At 42.2% G+C, this 17,439-nt stretch overlaps 1 protein-coding gene across 2 annotated transcripts; it reads left to right on the top strand.

Moving 5' to 3' along the window:
- The first annotated feature begins 3,959 nt into the window (after positions 1 to 3,959).
- MAL2 (mal, T cell differentiation protein 2) lies at positions 3,960 to 15,932 on the top strand. Of its 2 annotated transcripts, XM_067292276.1 has the most exons (5): positions 3,960 to 4,205; positions 6,241 to 6,411; positions 11,400 to 11,558; positions 14,003 to 14,117; positions 15,278 to 15,932. In XM_067292276.1, the coding sequence occupies exons 1-4, from the start codon at positions 4,071 to 4,073 to the stop codon at positions 14,072 to 14,074; spliced, it is 537 nt and encodes a 178-aa protein (XP_067148377.1). In that variant the 5' UTR covers positions 3,960 to 4,070; the 3' UTR covers positions 14,075 to 14,117; positions 15,278 to 15,932. The 2 variants fall into 2 exon arrangements, with proteins under 2 accessions (XP_067148377.1, XP_067148375.1); XM_067292274.1 differs by having other exon boundaries at positions 14,003 to 15,932.
- The last annotated feature ends 1,507 nt before the right edge of the window (positions 15,933 to 17,439 follow it).

Here is a 17,439-nt window from a genome sequence, read left to right as displayed (position 1 = left end):
GCGCACGCTGCAACCCGAGACGTGAGATTAGCAGAGCTGCTCCAGAGTGCTTGTGATAACACATTCAGATAAGGAGTTGAAGACCATGGTTTCCTATATTGACATTACTTTCACCTGTTACTCTAGTATCCTTAAAAATATTCAACTCCTCCAGAAATAGAATTTCACAGAGCACCAAAGGTTGTATGAATCTTGCTACTTAGGACTGCTGTATAAGCAATTTTCATATCCAGCAAGATTAAGATAATAATATTCATGTTTTTCAAAATATTAATCTATCTCTTCTAAATCTCTAAAGCTTATATGTGATGGGTAATGGCTGACTACAGATTTTCATAATTTAATGTACTTTTCTAAGGGCTGGTCACTTAGGGTAGAGGGGACAATTACAGCAGGGAGAACCACAGGTATTTGCATTTCAATACATATGATGGAAGACACGCACATATTACCTCACTATACTTGGAATTTAAATCATCAGTTGATTAATTCAACCTATGATGCTTTTGTGTATTGTAGGTTATTCATTTAACTTTCTCAGTCATATGTTCCCCAGGAAGTCCAATTAAATAAATCCAAGGATTATCTCTAAATTTTGAAGAATTACTCACTCTCTATCAACAATCTTTAAGACTTGTAAACAAAGTCCCATTCTACTAGTGTTTTCACTGTACTAGCTACTGACATGCAATATATACTTGCATATATTTGGAGTTTTTAAATGCTGGAATTTTAATTTATTTCACTTGTATCTACTCTCCTTGTGGATAATTTTTATCAACAAAAAATGACACCAACTGATTTTGCAGTTTTGTGACAATCCCAACTTTAGGCTAGGCTGCAATATGCACTTGAAGAAAACCAGGGGGAAAAGTTTAGAATTTATTTAAAAAATATTTTAATTAAAAGAAGTTTTCAGTCCTTTGGTTGTGTAGACAGACCTTCTTATGTACTGTGAATCAATATACTTCTGTCTACTTGTTGACTCTACAGTCAGGAAGACTTGAAGCAGCATCATTAGTTTATTCTGTAAGATGCCAAGATGCAATTATTTACATAAAAATGCTATTAAGCAGGCTGTCCAACACAAACATGTACTCATGCCATAGAAACTTAAAAATGCAGTCCTGATTCTAACCTCTTAAAGAATTCAGATTTTTAAAGACTTTTAAAGATTTTTAAACTGTATCCGAATCTGTAGATAAACAATCACATAAGGTATTGTAACACATCCTGCCCAAACATAGTAAAAATAACTTAGTTACTTCCATTTAAATGGTTAGGATTTAAGAAAAAGTACTGCCATAAATCTGCTTTAGGGCCATTTGTGTAGAGGTACATATAAACAGTAAAATTTAGACTTTGCTGTGAAAACCTTCTCAAATTCCAGAAAATCAGTGTTAAAAGGAATGCGCAGGTTAAAATTAATGGCAGTTACAAACAAACAAAAAAAAAAGAAAAAGACTGCACATGGTCTGTAATCATCAATAAAATCCATTGCTGCTGGAGTTCATGCAGATTAATTGTACGGCTGGATAATAAAACTGGAAGTGTTTATGACCAAGTGTTACTTGAACTTCCCCTGTACAAGATAAGGATAATCATGTTCTATGTTACAAATCATAAACTGATCCACCCAGTTTTCCACCCACTCAGATTTCTCCCAATGCAGGGCATTCGCAACAGATTCAGGGCCAGACCGTAACGTTAATTGGACATCGGGTCCTCCAGAACGCAAGCCCAAGAAAGAACAACCTAGACCTAATCAATTGGACACAAATCTGAATCTTATTCCCCTCCAAAACATTCCTAAGTCAGTAGCTGTAGGCGCCTCCGGAGCCTGGAATCCTTCCCTGAAGACAAATGAATGGAACTCAGTGCTCACTCCTACCATGTGTCTAGAGGAGGAATAAGAGGTATCTGATACTCTTCTCTGATAAACAACCGGTTAAAGCACTCAGAAAAGAGGGGAGGCCGGGCTCAGTGTCTTCCTTAGCCTAATGGGATTCAACCTCACATCTCCCACTTCTTAGGGGTGCAGGAGGCATCCAGCTGCAAAGGGCATGGGGATGAGGAGGGGGAAGGTTCTCCCTTCTCCTGTTCCTGAAGTTGCACGACATGACAAAAGGAATGGGCCTAGAGAGGGCATGAGAAAGAGTATGACTTGTTGCTTCTTCCTCCTCTAGCAGTCACAATTTAAAAGCTGAGTTGCTATTACCACATTTTAGAAGTGCTTGATAATGGTTATATCGTTCATCTGGAAGTTACTTACACTAAGAAGGATGAGAGAATACATTGGAAGTGGTCTGATGAACCTACACCTTTCTTTACCTGTACGTACCCCAAATTTTTATGCCAGATAAACATTTTCCACTACTGGAAGTAGCTGTGCACTGTTGAATGCCAATTAAAAAAAAAAAAAGTGGATACACATGAAATATTTTGAGTATTTTGAATAAGGAACTTATGGTAGGGCATAAAGAAATCAAAGGAAATTGCTGTCTTTTTCCAAAATTACACTGTGTTGTAACTTCCACAGGTTTATGGTATTTTATGGGTTTTTTTGTTTGTTTGTTTGTTTTCTGAAAACCTCATCTCCTCCACAGGTAAGCGCTAAAGGCATGGCTTTGTTTGTTAGAAGTAGGCTTCTAAAAAACCCCCACAAACTAACACTCATAACTTTGAGGCCTCAAATATCTATAACCAGAAGGTAAATAACAACCTTTTGCAAATTGACGTTAGGAAATAACCCCGTCAATCTGGCTGGCTCCGACTCAGGACTTCTGAATGAGCAGTTTTGCAATCCAGTTCAAATATTAGACCGTACCCTAAAACCAAAACTCGCTGGCTGATAACAAAGCCCCTCTCAGGGGAGCAGGGCAGAGCCCCTCCTGCCCTCCCGGCAGCTCGCGGCAGAGCAACAACCCCGGAGCAACACCCCGGGCACCGCCGGCACCCGCCCCGCAACACCCCGCACGCCGGTATCGTTGCGGCAGTAAATCGAAGCCCGCAACGTCTGCACAGGGGGGCCGGTCGCTGCAGCCGGCCGCCCGGCCGAAGGCGCGCAGGGAGACACCCAAGCCCGAGCCCACCTGCAGCAGCACACGGCCTCTCAGTCAGTCCCCCAGTCAGTCAGTCTGTCAGTCAGGGAGCCCCCCAGCCAGTCAGCCTGTCTGTCAGTCGGTCAGTGCCCCAGCCAGTCAGCCTCCCAGTCAGTGAGTCAGTGAGCCCCCTGGCTATCAGTCAGCCTGCCAGGGAGCCCTCGTCAGTCAGTCAGTCAGTCAGCCCATCAGTTAGTCCCCTAGTCAGTCAGTGAGTCCCCCAGTCAGTCAGCCAGTCAGTCTGCCAGTCCATCAGTCTGTCAGTGAGCCCATCAGTCAGCCCCCCAGGCAGTCAGTCAGTCCGTCACTCAGTCCATCAGTGAGCCTCCCAGGCAGTCAGTCAGTCAGTGCGTCAGTCAGTGCGTCAGTGAGCCCCACAGTCTGTCAGTCAGTCTGTCAGTCCATCAGTCTGTCAGTGAGTCCATCGGTCAGCCCCCCAGGCAGTCAGTCAGTCCATCACTCAGTCCGTCAGTGAGCTCCCCAGGCAGTCAGTCAGTCCGTCAGTGAGCCCCCCGGTCTGTCAGTCAGTCAGTGCGCCCGTGAGCCCCCCAGCCCGTGAGTCAGTGAGTCACTGGGACTCCAGCGCGCCCGGCCGCGAGCCCCCAGCCGCCGCCGGCGCCCCGTCTCCCAGCCGCGGCGGGCGGGCGCACGGGCGGGCGGGCGCTGCCCCGCGGCGCGCTCGGCCCCGCGCGCCCCGTGCCGGCGGCGGCACTGCGCGGGCGGCCCCGCTGCGGCGCTGGGGCCGCCCGGGGGCGCGGGCTGGGCGCGGCAGGTTGCCGGCACCAGGGCACGGCGGGGCGGGCTCCGCGCCGGGGCGGGCAGGAGGGAGGCGGTCGGGCCGGGCCGGGCCGGGCCGGGGCGGTGCGCTCGCTCGCTCCCCGCACCTGCTCCCTCCTCTTCCTCCTCCTCCTCCGCGTCCACCTGCCCGCGGCGGCGCTCGGCAGCAGCGGCGGCAAAAGCAGCAGCAACATGTTGCCCAGAGGGGGCTCGTCCATGCCGCCGCCCCCCAACCCCGCCGCCTACTTCCCGCCGCCCCGGGTCACGCTGCCCTCCGGCCTGGACATCCTGCGCACCTACTCGGGGGCCTTCGTCTTCCTGGAGATCGTGAGTGATCGCGTGAGCCCGCGCCCCGCCACGGCCGCGCTGCCCCTGCGCGCTGCCCGCCGGGGGGCGCCGCCGCGGCCCGGCCCGCCGCCACCTGCCATCTTGTGAGGGCGAGCGGCGCGGCGGGCTCGGCGGCTCTCGGGGGCCCGGGGGCCGCGGGGCGGCGCGGCCCTTCCCTTCCCTTCCCTTCCCTTCCCTTCCCTTCCCTTCCCCTCCCCTCCCCTCCCCTCCGGTGCGGCCCAGCGGCGCGCGAGGCCTTTTGACGTGGATTTTATGTGGGTTGTTTAAGCTGGCGAGGACTTTGATGCCCAAAGTAGCCCTGAAGTCCCTGAGTCCCCGGTGAAAACACTGTGCTGGGTTTTGCCTGCGTGTGTGCGTGATAGGTCCTGTGCGGACTCCTAGTGTGTCTTCGGTTTCACGTGTAAGACCCTGCGGATTTGAATTAGGCCCTCGGAGCTAGGGCGGGGAATGAGTCTTTGCGGAATTGCAGCCCTAATTAGCAAGAGAGAAAAATCTTGGCAGAACTCCTCTGATTTTATTCAGATTTTTTTTTCGTGGGGCCAGAGCTGAATACTCCACTGTGCAAGCAGCAACAACCCACGCGGGAGCAAAGAGCTCGGTGTACGTGTCCAGGCACTAAATCAGGCCCCAAGCTGGTAGGGACAGAAGGCTAATTAGGCTGGCAAATCCATCCTACGTCTGGCAACCTCGCTGTAGTGGATGGGTGTGATGTTAGGGAAGTGGCACTGCAGCAGGTCCTGGAATTGGGCAGTGTCTGCAGTGGGATGCGCACACTTTCTGCTGTGCCCTCTGCTTCCTCGCTGCCCGTTGTTGTCGGGTCTCGGAGCGACAGGCTTGCACCTGCAGACCTGTGAAACTACAGAAACATCGCTTCTTCACAACAGCTGAAAAAGGAACCCCAGCGAATAGGTTGAAGGCTAATACATAACCCCATGGGGATTTTGAGCTAAGACTAGCCACGCATCTTTACACATACGCTGCTGCGGTTTAACGCTAGAGAGGACCTAGTTCATCATATAGCAGGCACCTTCTGAAAGACCCAGCCTTGGTCCCAAAGAAAGTTTTTTGAATCTGAAAATGTAGATCTAGAGAACTGGAAAATAGTAACTTGCTTTGAAATTAATTGTAGCTGTCATATCACAGCAACTTGGATTATGAAGTTAAACCTTTCTATAATAAATGAACATGTTTCGGATGACAATTATGATTTTTTTCAGGCACCATTTTTTATAGAGACAGGATTTGCTGGGAGAGATAATATCCTTTGTTAGACCAACAATTGATTAAAACAGACAAGCTTAGAGTATGAAAATCATCCTTCAGGCCATTGAGATCGATATGCTACAAACAAAATTTGTGGGGCTGAATTTCTCTCCTAGTTACAATAACTCTGAAAAGCTGTATACTTTTCTAGTCATTGCCGCATAATTTACAACTCGCCTTATTCTGTATTCTAGTCTTCTATTTCACTTTAATGTGTTCTCTTTGAGCACTTTATTACAAATGCATTGAAAAATAGGATGCAATTTAATTTATTTTCTGTATGTCATTTGATTAGGACTAGCAAAACTAAACAGCATAAGATTGAATCCAAATCTCATGTGCATCCTTGTCATGCTAATTTTAGTATCTATGTTGATAGTATAGATTGTTGACACACACACAACGTACATAATATCCATATTTTCACATTTCTTATATTCCCTTCAAATTGAGCCTAAGGGTAAAATTTTCAGCAGCAGCACATGAGCAACCTGGGTTTGTAAATCTCATTTTCAAGGCTGCTTTAAGAGCTTTTAAGAATTTAGTGAGGCTTCATCTTAACTTCCACTTAGTGCCTGTCAGTTCTGAGAATGGTACTTAGGCTCCTCAAGTACTTTTGAAGTGTTTTCTCTTAGTTCCTAAAAGTAACCTGAAGACTTGTTGATGTGAGATATTAAGGGCTAGTTCTTAGGCAGAGAGGACTGAATAAAAGTGATCTCTCAGCTCGTCACCTGTATTCCTTTCCTTGCAGGTGTTTGGAACAATAGTCTGGATTTTGGTAGCTGCCACCCAAGTTCCACTGCCGCTGCTGCAGGGATGGGTGATGTTTGTAGCAGTGACCGCGTGGTTCCTGTCCATTGTGTTCCTCTGTGTGTTCCTCTTCAGTTACGCAAACAGGATTGCCATCAACTGGAACCAGACAGTAAGATTCTGTTTTAAGGATTCTGTTTCTTTTATAAATTGGAAATCACTTGATGAGAAGTACTTATCCTAAGTTGTAATGCTTGGCCTACTGTTTTAACAGAAAATTGCTCAAAACGGAGGAATTCAAACTGGAAGAGGACAGAGTAGAGCAGCAAGGATGATGGGGAAATATAGAACTTGTTTTATTATGGAGGCTGAAAGAGCCTGACTTTTGAACTTGAATGAAGGTGTAAGCTTGTCCTCTATAAACACATAGAAGGCATGAGCAGCAAGGAGAGAACTAGTTTAACAAGGCATGGCAAAAAATTGGTTTAAATTGGCCAGAAATAATTGTAGACTGGAAATTATAAAACATTTTCTAACTATTAGAGGAGTGGTGGTACACTCTGTGAATAATGGAAGTAGAAAGATCCATCAGATATTGTAAATGAAGTGATACATTTGTGAACACATTGTACTGTGTGGTTGTCTGAGATTAGTACTGGACTCAAGGACCCAGGAAGTCTCTTCCAGTTCTGTGTTCCTGTGAAAGCCTTCAGCCGTCTTGTGGGCTAATTCCGTAGGTAGCACAGTGCTGATGACTGGCTGATAAACTTTAGATAGTCAAAGACAGCATGATCTGCAGTATAATATCTTAATATGCAGCTTAATATCTTTTTAGGAGATTTAAGTTCCTCTTTCTTAGAGGAAGCCTGGGGAGACTCAGCTTTTGTTAGTAAGAAGACAAGATTTTGTGCATTATGGCTTGTGCCAGTAGTTTTCACAGACTGTACCTTCCTATTTAAAAAAGGGGGGTTTTAGCTGTAAGTAGCTGAGCACAGTATGGTATTATTCTGTTTTTACAATACTATGAGTGAATAACAAGGGTGGCAAAAATGTCAGAAGAATTGGAGCTTCCAAAAAATATTCCAAAAAGTTCAGAACTTCTAAAATATTAAAATGTGTTAGTGTGTAGCTGCTGATCACCTTCACCTTCCTCTTGTGTGCCTTATTTTTTTCTATGGACAGTTTTCTTGATCGTAGCTAGGTTTGTGTGCTTCAGTATCAACATCTGTGGTTATCTATCTGTTAGTGTTCAAGTTATTTACAGACAGTCCCTTGAAATGAAATCTCTGTAAAGCAAAGTAATTGAGCTTCATCCGTTTGGGTCTTTGACAGATAACCTTGAAGTCCATCAGTGTTTACAGACTAGATTCTATTCAAAACAAACTTCAGCGCTTTGATAGCAAATGCATACATACAACATCAGCTTTCCAGCGTGATACAAGCAGTAATTAAGCTAATAATGAGTTAGGGTAATTACAAAGAGCTTTACAGGGATTTATGCTATGACATCCTCACAAATTATGATGCAGCAGAACCTTTGAGCATGTGCATAACTTAAGTAAATTAATAGTGTCCTGGGTTTCATTGAAACTATTTGCCAATTTACAATCATGCATCTATTTAAAAGAGTTGCTAGATGAGGGCATAGTCTTTTGTATGTTGAAAATGCTATACAAATGTTCATCTTATAACACTCGTGTGTCTTACACATTGGCTGTTAGGTGCCAGCAGTGATTGGTTGTAGCATTAATTTTGGCCCATTGTTTCTGATTAAATTACTGAGAAACTTTCTGTGTCGGGGAACTGCTATACTACTTGTGTAAAAGCTGTATCTGTGAGACTCCTCTGTAACTTAATCTAAAAAGCTGTCATAACTAAGTTAACAACCTAAATAAATGCGGTGTCAATCCTTTTATCTCTATCATGATAGCTGAAATCCAGTCCCTTCCAAGAGTCAACAGAAATAACCCTAGAAAAATAATTTGACCACTATTTGCAGGTACCTGAATGTTCCGTAACTTGTTGGAACTGGACTCTTTAGCAGCACTTCAGAAAGATTTCTGCATTCTGTTGCAAATGAGTAATTACTCGAAATACTCAACCTATTTTTTTGTTATCATAAAATGAAAAGGTGTACCTGCTTGTTTTACATTGGCATGTATTCAGATAACTGTTTTTGCTACTTCAGAAATTAAATTTACAATAGAACTCAGAAGTTACATGTTGTTTTATTAGGTCAAAAATGGAAAGAGTCATAGCTTGGTTATGTTAGAGTAATATCACTTCATTTAAAGATTCTTGAACAAATGTGATTTAAGATTCCAGCAGCTTAAATGTAAATGTGAAAAACAGCATGGGATTCTAATAGGCCTGTGTTTAGTAATAGCTTGTGTCATGGATAACTCCATTGATACTGACATAGATACTTAAGAAATAAGATGCTACACAGTGGAAAAGCCAGGAAAAAATATGGGCATTATGGAGGTACATTCCTCTGTATTCAACCAGATGGTATGACAAATACTGTTCTTTACAGCCTGACTCACGACACACTCATTTACAAAATTAGATGTGAACTGATGTATTATACTGATTTGGCAGTGTTTTGCATACGCTTTGTATGAGGTTTCAGTGATTATACAAGTTTAAAGCAAGGGAGAATTAGGCACTATGCTAACAAATTATTAAAAAACAGAAAACCCTCCCTAGTAACATCTTGGGTTTTTTGGTTCATACAGAAACCATAACCATACAAATGTGGAAACCTTACTGGTGCTACATAGCTTTACTGTAACTGCTGCCGGGAGAAGAAAATCAGAGGGTTTGGGAGGTGAATGGAGGAAATGAAAGAGTTTGTCTTCTGAGAATACCTCTCCTGTGTGCAGCCAGCACTGTTTTCCTCATGGAGCTATTTGTGCTCCTTTACAAGCCGTGGTGCCAAAAGAGTACAGCCAATAACACTGAAAGTTTTGTGCTATTTAGGTATGCTAGGTATTTAGCAGCCCCGAAGAAGAATCATGGATCTCCTTGACTAGCTATGGATTTACACAGACCTTTCAAGTTGCTAGAATCCTGTGCTCTAAAACTGATAATGTCGGGCCATGAGACGGACGGTGTCTGCCCTGTGGTGAACACACCTGCATGCAGGCTCACCTGGTGCGCACAGGTGGTCACATAACAGATCGTGTCTGTCTGTGTCAGGTCGAATAAGGGGGAGAGCCCACAACAGTAGGCTGCTGGTGGGAAAAGTGCCAGCTAGTCGTAGCTTCCCTGGCTGCAGCACAGCGCAGCACTCTACATTCTCCAGTGTGTCAGCTCTCTTGTGTGCCGGAGGCTGCTGGCAAGTCTGGTGCTGGTCCCTACTATTTTTCTATGAGGTACAGACATTACAACAGGGCTAGAGATCGGAGGAATGTGCCTTATGCTCAAAGCTTGAGGGCTGGCACATAAAGGCCTTTAAACCAGATGGTGAAAGCACCTCTTCCCCATGTCCTCTTAGTTCTTTTGCTGTCAGTGGGGCTTCCTGGGGATACTCCAAGAGGAAGTAATTGTAAAGAATAGCTAGGACAGAAAAACAGAAACCAGGGACATTGCAGGTGTTGTTCCAAAACTTGGGTTCCCAATAATTTTCGGTCATGAAGAAAAGCAGTACCCTCTATGACCCGACCTCAAATGATCCTTAATTAAGAGACAGTCATTTCCTGGTCTAAGTGGAATAGAAAACTGTGGTAGCAGCTTATATCAAAACTTATCAAAACTGACTGTGGTGTGATTTAAGTAGTTTCAGTTGCTGTCAAATACAGAACAATTGATGAGTTTGCAAAGTAAATACTTTTCAACAAGAAGAAAACTTGACATCCGTGAAGAAACATTTCTCTAAATTGGGAAATAGACACATTCTTACCTTGATATCAGACAGTCAATAGTTAACGGTATTGCACAGTTATTTCTAGTGCACATGAATGCTGTATGCTGCTGGGATCAAGTCACATATGGTGTATCCTATGCTTTCACTTTTGGGATACTGATAGTCCCTTGCGCTTAAGTGAGTTACAAGTGTAGAATGAATTCACTAATGCAGTAGATTGACTATATAACGTGAATATCATCAAAAAGCATAATATATAAAACTGTGTCGGCATAAGTATGTGCACAAAGTATGTTGTGGGTGGATTCAGAAACTGTGTGGACTGCAAATGACTGCTTTGCAGACTCATCAGCAGAGGAAGATCTGGAAAGAATATTTTAGACATTTTAAAACTGTGCTGAAGCAGGTCATGGATCTTGCTGCCTAGAATGCTGGGCTCTGAAACCTAATCCACAAAGAGATTTAGGCACCCACTGCTGTTTTTAAGTGCCCCAGCAATTCAATCCAGAAATGTGAGTTAGGTGTCTAAACCTTGTGTTCTCCTAATATTCACCACAGAGCAGGGACTTGCCTAGAGAAGGTCAGGAGAGAAATACAGTTAAGGTAAATCCTAAGTGCTATCCTCTCAAGTGTCAGGCATTTTATTCATCGATATCGGGAAGTACGCCCAACTTACTGTGTTTTATGTAGAGCCAAATATAAGAGTTGAGGAAATGCCTTAGTTCTTGGATTCTGATTGTACCTGGAAGTAAACTTCAGCTGTGTCAAGACTGAGCTGTGTCTGGGCATTCGCAGAAGCAAAATTTAAGCATGGGAGGGGGAACTTTTGGAGTTTAGGTTATAGCTGAGAAGGAATTTTGGGGACTGCAAGCTTGAATTGTACTGCTTAAATTGTGGTGAAGTCAGCCCATATGTCATTTTATTATTATTATTCTTTAGACCTGATAAAGGGAGAGAGTTCTTTCAGCTCTAAATAGCCTTAGAGTGATCTTAAAGGTCAACGTATTTGCACATAGCTGAGCAGGTGCCTCTTAATTTGAAAGAATTTGGCAGGAGGGAGGGTTGCCATTTATCACTAATTTCGTTACTGTGTTGTTATTATAGTTATAATTGCAAGCAGCTTTGAAAATGTCCTGGCTAAGCTCTCAGATGGATTTTTACACTGTTTATCTAAAATTATTGTTATCAGTGCTCATACATTTCATGTTTCAGTGTTGGATTTCATTTGTACTGAGGCTGGAAAAATTAGATATCTCTTGCAGCACAGACTGATTCTGTTATTTGCTTTTCAGGATTTTCTTTTCCATGGGACTACTTTTGTCTTTTATTTTGGAGCCTTTGTACTGCAAGCAGCAACTACATCTCTTCATCATTTACCCCGTAAATTTAATTCCACTACACAAGAGACGCTTCTGTCTGATCATGAATATAACATAAGCATAGCAGCCTCGGTATGTATTTCATAAATGTGTATTAAGAGATAGAAGCCTGTTCTGAACTTCTGTAGCTAATCATTCAACTTAGGAACTTAACAGCAAGCTGGAATGGAAAGAGAAATTGAGAGAGAAAGGATTGTCTTTGAGAGCAGCAAATATTCCCACAGTGCCATATGAAAATACTGCAATAAGCTTTTACTCCATGCTAGTGTGATTGATACTTAGTTGCTACTTTTCACAATAGTATTTTAGATAAATGAACACTACAACTTATTATTTTTAGATGGAGACACTTTGTAAAACAGTGCTGGATATTGGAATAGAAGAAAAAGATAACTGAGCCTTCATCAAAGCATCAGGTCTAAAATTCAAGCCTGTGCTCAAACCTCCAGTTGCTTTGTTTTTTATACTGTGCAGATACTCCTGAACGTGCAATGGGGAAAAGTCTTGGACAAGCTCCTTGTGAAGCTCCACATATGCACTCACTGACATCAGACATAGAAGTTAGCTGCAGGAGGGCCTGCTGTCCCTTATGGCAAGGGCTGGAGTGGTTTTATAGGTAGCCTAAACTCAGACTGCCTTTTTAACACTATGGTTGCATCATCACTGAATCGCTGTATCTGGTGAGGTGGGTGTGCAGAGCTGAGTCAGAAAATGTACCAGGCTTTAGCTTTCTCCCTGGCTGGGCTCCTGAAGGGCAGTTAGAGGTGTGCCAGTAGGCTTAACTCAAAAGACTGAAACTACTGCTCTTGTTTTTTCACCTCCCAGAGGGTCTTGCATATCTCAGGGAACTGTATCTATTATTAAGCTTCTAAAACCCTCTGTGGGTATCTGCTGTCCTCAGAAATAAATACACCATGCATCTTTGCAAGGTAAACAGCTTCCCCATACCTGTTCCCTCCCTTCAACTTATCTCAGCATAAAAATAGATGAACCAAAGGTACAAGGTTTACATTCTCTTTGCAAAAGTAGAATAAAAAGGAAAGGTCACTTCGGCAGGCTGGGCTCTGAAGGAGTGATGTGGGCATGTTGGGCTCCAAGTCCAGAATGCTTCACTGAGACCCTGTTGCCAGCAGCACACTCTGCCACATCTAATCCCTGCCTGGCCATATGGCACAAGGACAGAAGTGGTATTTCATAGTCACACTCAAACCAATTGAGAACTTTATACTAAGCAAGCAAATTCTACTCTAACTGTAGCCCTACAAGCCTTCCAGATCCCACTGCACACACGGTAAAATCTTTTTCTGCAGTCCTTTCAGTCGTTCTGTCTGGTAACAGAACACTGGGGTCTCCAAGAAGCCCTTTACTCCTTCCGTACTGTTTTTACTGGGGAGAACTCAAGTCTTTGAGCCCTTCAAATCCCTGTCAAGAGAGAGGAGGAGAAGGCTCTCTTGTAACTAATCTCAGTTATTTGTAATTTAAGAGATGCTGGGAAATGGCAGATCAGATACTGTAATCTTCAGTGTCTTCACATTTTTTCCTAAAGTACCTAATTAAAATGTCAGAACCTACAAAAAAAAATTGTAATCATTTGAGGCACTTAGTTCTACTGTCATTAACACAGCCCTCTGCTCTAGATGGAGAAAATACAGGTAAAGCCCTGCTAAATTTTGTCTTTTAAAATGTGCATAATGGAATTGAAAATGTTTGTATATATTCTTTTTATATGAGTGATAGTTCTGGGACATAACTCAAAACTTTAATTGTCAAAGTTTGTATGCATAACAAGGGATAAGATGTTATCACCTGATTGAATCCACATGTTCTAAAAGAAAGTATCCATCATCAGTGATGGACAATATGAAAAAACATCTTTTTCAACAGTTCAGTTTCTAAATTCTTCCTTCTGAATTACATTATGTATTCAAGTTTGCTGTGGTATGACCCTTCAGTTCAAATCTATTAATTCTCCAGGCAGTAGAAACTTTCTGGAATTTCTCAGAAAATTGTTCTAATGGCTCATTATCAAGTCAGGGAGGCCAGATTTGAATCTATTTCCGTACTTCTGCAAGTGAATAGTTGTACCGTTTAAAGGATGTCTCCTTAGTTGTTTGCTGCAGGTAAAGGCATTCACTTGGAGACAAATCTGAGATTAGTATTTGATTAAAGCAAAAGTAGAATGAGTTTGCTCAGTCCGGATAAGAGGAAACTGAAACACAGATGTAAATACATACATGACTAGTTTGTGCCATGACCTATGTGGACGTTCTGGTTCATAGTCTACTCCAAAATGTCATCTGAAGCTAGCAACTAATTTAAAAGCAGTAACATGGGGTTATAACAGAGAGCTTCATGAGAAAACTTTGGAGGATCCCCACCTTATCTTTACCTTAAGAGCATTTTGTCTGGGAGAGGTAGCTTTTGAATAATCTGTGTTGCAGTATTCGTTTAGAATAGAAGTGTACAGCAATATAATGTATGATTCACACTATTTTTTTTTCCTGCTCCTCCTTTAGATTTTTGCCTTTGCAACAGCTGTTTGTTATGGTTGCAGCACAGCACTGGCATTAAGAAGATGGAAGCTATAGCAGCTGGAGAGGTTAATGCTCGAGTGTTCCACTTCAGATCAAAGTAAATGCCACTTGTCTATTTTACTGTAATGTAATTCCAAGAAGACTTTTTTGCTTAAAATCTGTTTTAGAGTGCTGAAATGCAAATAACCCCTTATCAGGATTTCCTTAACTGAAAACAGGTTTCCATCTCTTCCTTTTCTAGTTTTTACTTTTACTATATACTAATTAGAAGCATTACTCTATTCATTGTATGGTATTACACTGTTCAGTGATAAATAGATGTGTCAGTAGGACATAACTGAATTTTGGTGCTAAACCAGAAGAGGAAGAAAATGGAAATGAAACAAATGTTACCTGTGTAGGCAGCTAAAAAGCTCCCCCTTGTTAAGTCCTGTGATTGGACCTTCAGTGTTTAGCAGCCTTATGAGTTCCACACAGCTATAGCCTTGAGGCTCCCTGTAGAGTTGTGGGACTTCTGTATCTGCTCCTTGCATGATCAGAGCCCAAGCTGACTTTATGATATCACTGTAGTATATATAATTTTTAAGTTTGATGTAATGAGGAAAAAATTTTAAATATCCATCCAGTGCAATTTTTTTATATTCTTTTACAACCACATTCAGCTATGGTGATCTGATCCTTCAAGCTTACTGTATTTGTTAGTAAATGGAAACTGTCTGGGACTATCAGTCAGTAGTTCATTAGTTTCCTGGATTTAGCTTTATCAAATCTATTTATATGGCAGATAAAACAGTGCATTTGTGTTGTTTGTATATATGTGGTATATTTTTGTTTAACAGGAATATTTGCACTGTTTTCCTTTGGAGTATGGAGTATTCCTTTGTTTTTGTTACTTCAAGTGCTGCATTTGTTACTTATTATGTGAGTCAATATCATTTGAATGGAATATTACCAAATGGTGAATAACGTCTGACCTCAGTTCTTGCAGTGTGTTATTTGTTGCATCCTAAATCTGCAGTGTTGTAAAGGTGTTTTTATTTGGGCATGTCCTTATGCCTATGCAACATCTTGCTGAAAGCAATGGAATGCAAAGTGGTCCACCCTCTGTGGAGTTGCTTTTGGCAGCAATGAAGTTTAATTGAGCCTGCTTTGAACATCCCAGATATATAATGACATACAATATTATAAATGCAAAGTTAGCTTAACAAAACTAAAACATAGTATTGCACTCTGCTTCCTAACACGCATCCTTTTTAGCAGGCAATGAAACTCTTTTTATAAAAAAGCTAGTAAATAATTCTAGCTCTTGTGAAAAGTGCCAAATTGATAATCTTGGAGAGAAAAAAAGAAGAATCCTGTCATTTGTAGAACAACTTCCTTACCACATCCTGCCAGCGCACTTGAAAATTCTTCAGACACCAGCGGTGGCTGGGTAAGGAAAGACAGGACTTTCCTCATTCCCTGGCCTACTTATTCACAGTGAACCAACAAGGGTGTCTGCTATGAAGGTTGCTTTGTCAAATTTGTCGTGTAGAAGGATCTTTGAGAACCAACCACCCTTGGTAGTGCCCTTCAGTCCTGGCTGACCCAGGACAGCTTTCTATCAATGGCACAGCAGTGAGTGTCAGCCTGACTACTGGAACCACTCAGTCCTCCTGAATTATTGCAATGAGACATTTTCATATGTCTTGTTTTCTGAAATTTTTTATCTTTCAAGGATTTTGTACTCTGCCTGAATTTTTTTCTAATCCCCCACTTGCATTGAAACCTTGTGTTGTGAATGTTTTATCTAGAGCCATATACTTCAAAAATACTTCATATTGTATAAAATACATCCACACTGGAGTATATGGATGAAAGTGTATAATGAGGACCTATGCTGAACAGCATTAAAGTTGCATAATATTATGTCTATGTATGGCAGTTGTCTGGTTATTAATTCTTTGGTTGAAAAATAAGATGAAGGAACAAATTAAAGAAACACCTTGCAGCTTTGACTGAACTGATGCTGGATGTATTAAGGCTAAGATTTCTTGAGAAGGCACAATTACAGCAAAGTTAATTCTGTACAGTGGGTTTGCTGCATGACATGGCATGGGTGGTAGTGAGGAAAACGGTGGAGATTGGGGCCGGCTACAACTGCATTGCAAGTGGGGGCTGCCCTTTGGTGTGGTGTCTCCCTCATCGTGGAAGCTTGGTGTACTCTGCGCACAGCAGCAGGGGCATGCCAGAGCTGCAGCCTCTGCCGCCAGCCCTCCGCTTCAGGAGGGAAAGAGGCAAGGCTGATGGGTGCTGTTCAAGTCTCTTGTACTTGTAGCTACTTGTAGAGGAAGCTCAGCACAGTGAGTGTAGCATGAAAACCTTATTTGTATAGCAAGGGGAAGCTAAACTTTCCCTCTTAAAGTATCAGAGACAAACAAAAGCCAGAGAGGAGAGAAAGGTAGAAACTACAATAATGAAAATGTGGCTTTCATAGCTAAAAAGCAGTGAAAGAAAGGAAGTTATTTCTGTTAGCTTGCAAGGTGTTTTGCTGGACTTTGAGGAAGATCAAACGAAGGACACAGCAGAATAAGGAAGCAGTCACGTTCTTAAGGAAAAAAAAAAAGAAAAACAAGTTAATTTTGTATTACATTATACAGGAAGCTAAAAAAGTAGATGTGACTCAGAAATGGTGCGTGCATCCTAGGATGTCTATGCAAATACTGATAGGGGAGTAACACTTAATCTTTGTGATACTCCTTATAGGTGATATTGCAAAAGCCAGTTTTAATAAATCTCACTCTTCCCTCTCAAATTGTATGCACAAAAATTCCCCCAAATCTATGACTCTGATCATCTTGGGGAATACAAGCTTAGACCTCTCCAAAGAACAGAAGGAACAGGGGAGGAGATGGGGAGATAGATTTGGCTGAATGAATTTAAGGTGCAAGGAATGAAACCACAGATGCCAAAAGAGTGTTTTCATCAAACATCTCTATTTGATGCAAAGCTACAGTGTTGGAATATCTATGATGCCATGCAAGTACCTGCTCTTTTAGAATCAGAAAATACTATATGTTGTTTTGGATACCAGTGTTTAGTAACTGCTGGTATTTACTCTGAGGAGACATTTTTTTAAAGGGTACAAAAAGAAGAAAAAGTTTGTTGGTTATTGCTAAATAGAAATGAAAGGACACATTTAGAAAGCTAAAACTTTGTTAGAGCGTGCTCAGAAAAGGCACAGAAAGTGCTTCACAGAAGTTCTGACTCTACTTCTGTCTTGCTGAATGCCTGGAAATAGCCCAAGGTGACACAGCTGCTGTTCTGACTCCTATATACATTGGTTATAACTCTCCTAAAGTCAGTAAAGTTATGCTGCTGTAAAATGCTTCTTTAAAATGCAGCTATAAAATGCAGTTGCAAAAGGTGAGAGAGGAAGA

The sequence above is a fragment of the Apteryx mantelli genome, chromosome 2 (genome assembly GCF_036417845.1).
Source record: "Apteryx mantelli isolate bAptMan1 chromosome 2, bAptMan1.hap1, whole genome shotgun sequence".
NCBI classification, from domain to species: domain Eukaryota; kingdom Metazoa; phylum Chordata; class Aves; order Apterygiformes; family Apterygidae; genus Apteryx; species Apteryx mantelli.
This window is presented reverse-complemented; position numbering and strand designations above follow the sequence as displayed.

Coding starts and splice junctions, on each gene's coding strand:
- MAL2 (XM_067292276.1), top strand. CDS start 4,071: ATGTTGCCCAGAGGGGGCTCGTCCATGCCGCCGCCCCCCAACCCCGCC. Junction 4,206..6,240: donor CCTTCGTCTTCCTGGAGATC/GTGAGTGATCGC, acceptor CTTTCCTTGCAG/GTGTTTGGAACAATAGTCTG. Junction 11,559..14,002: donor ACATAAGCATAGCAGCCTCG/GTATGTATTTCA, acceptor CTCCTCCTTTAG/ATTTTTGCCTTTGCAACAGC.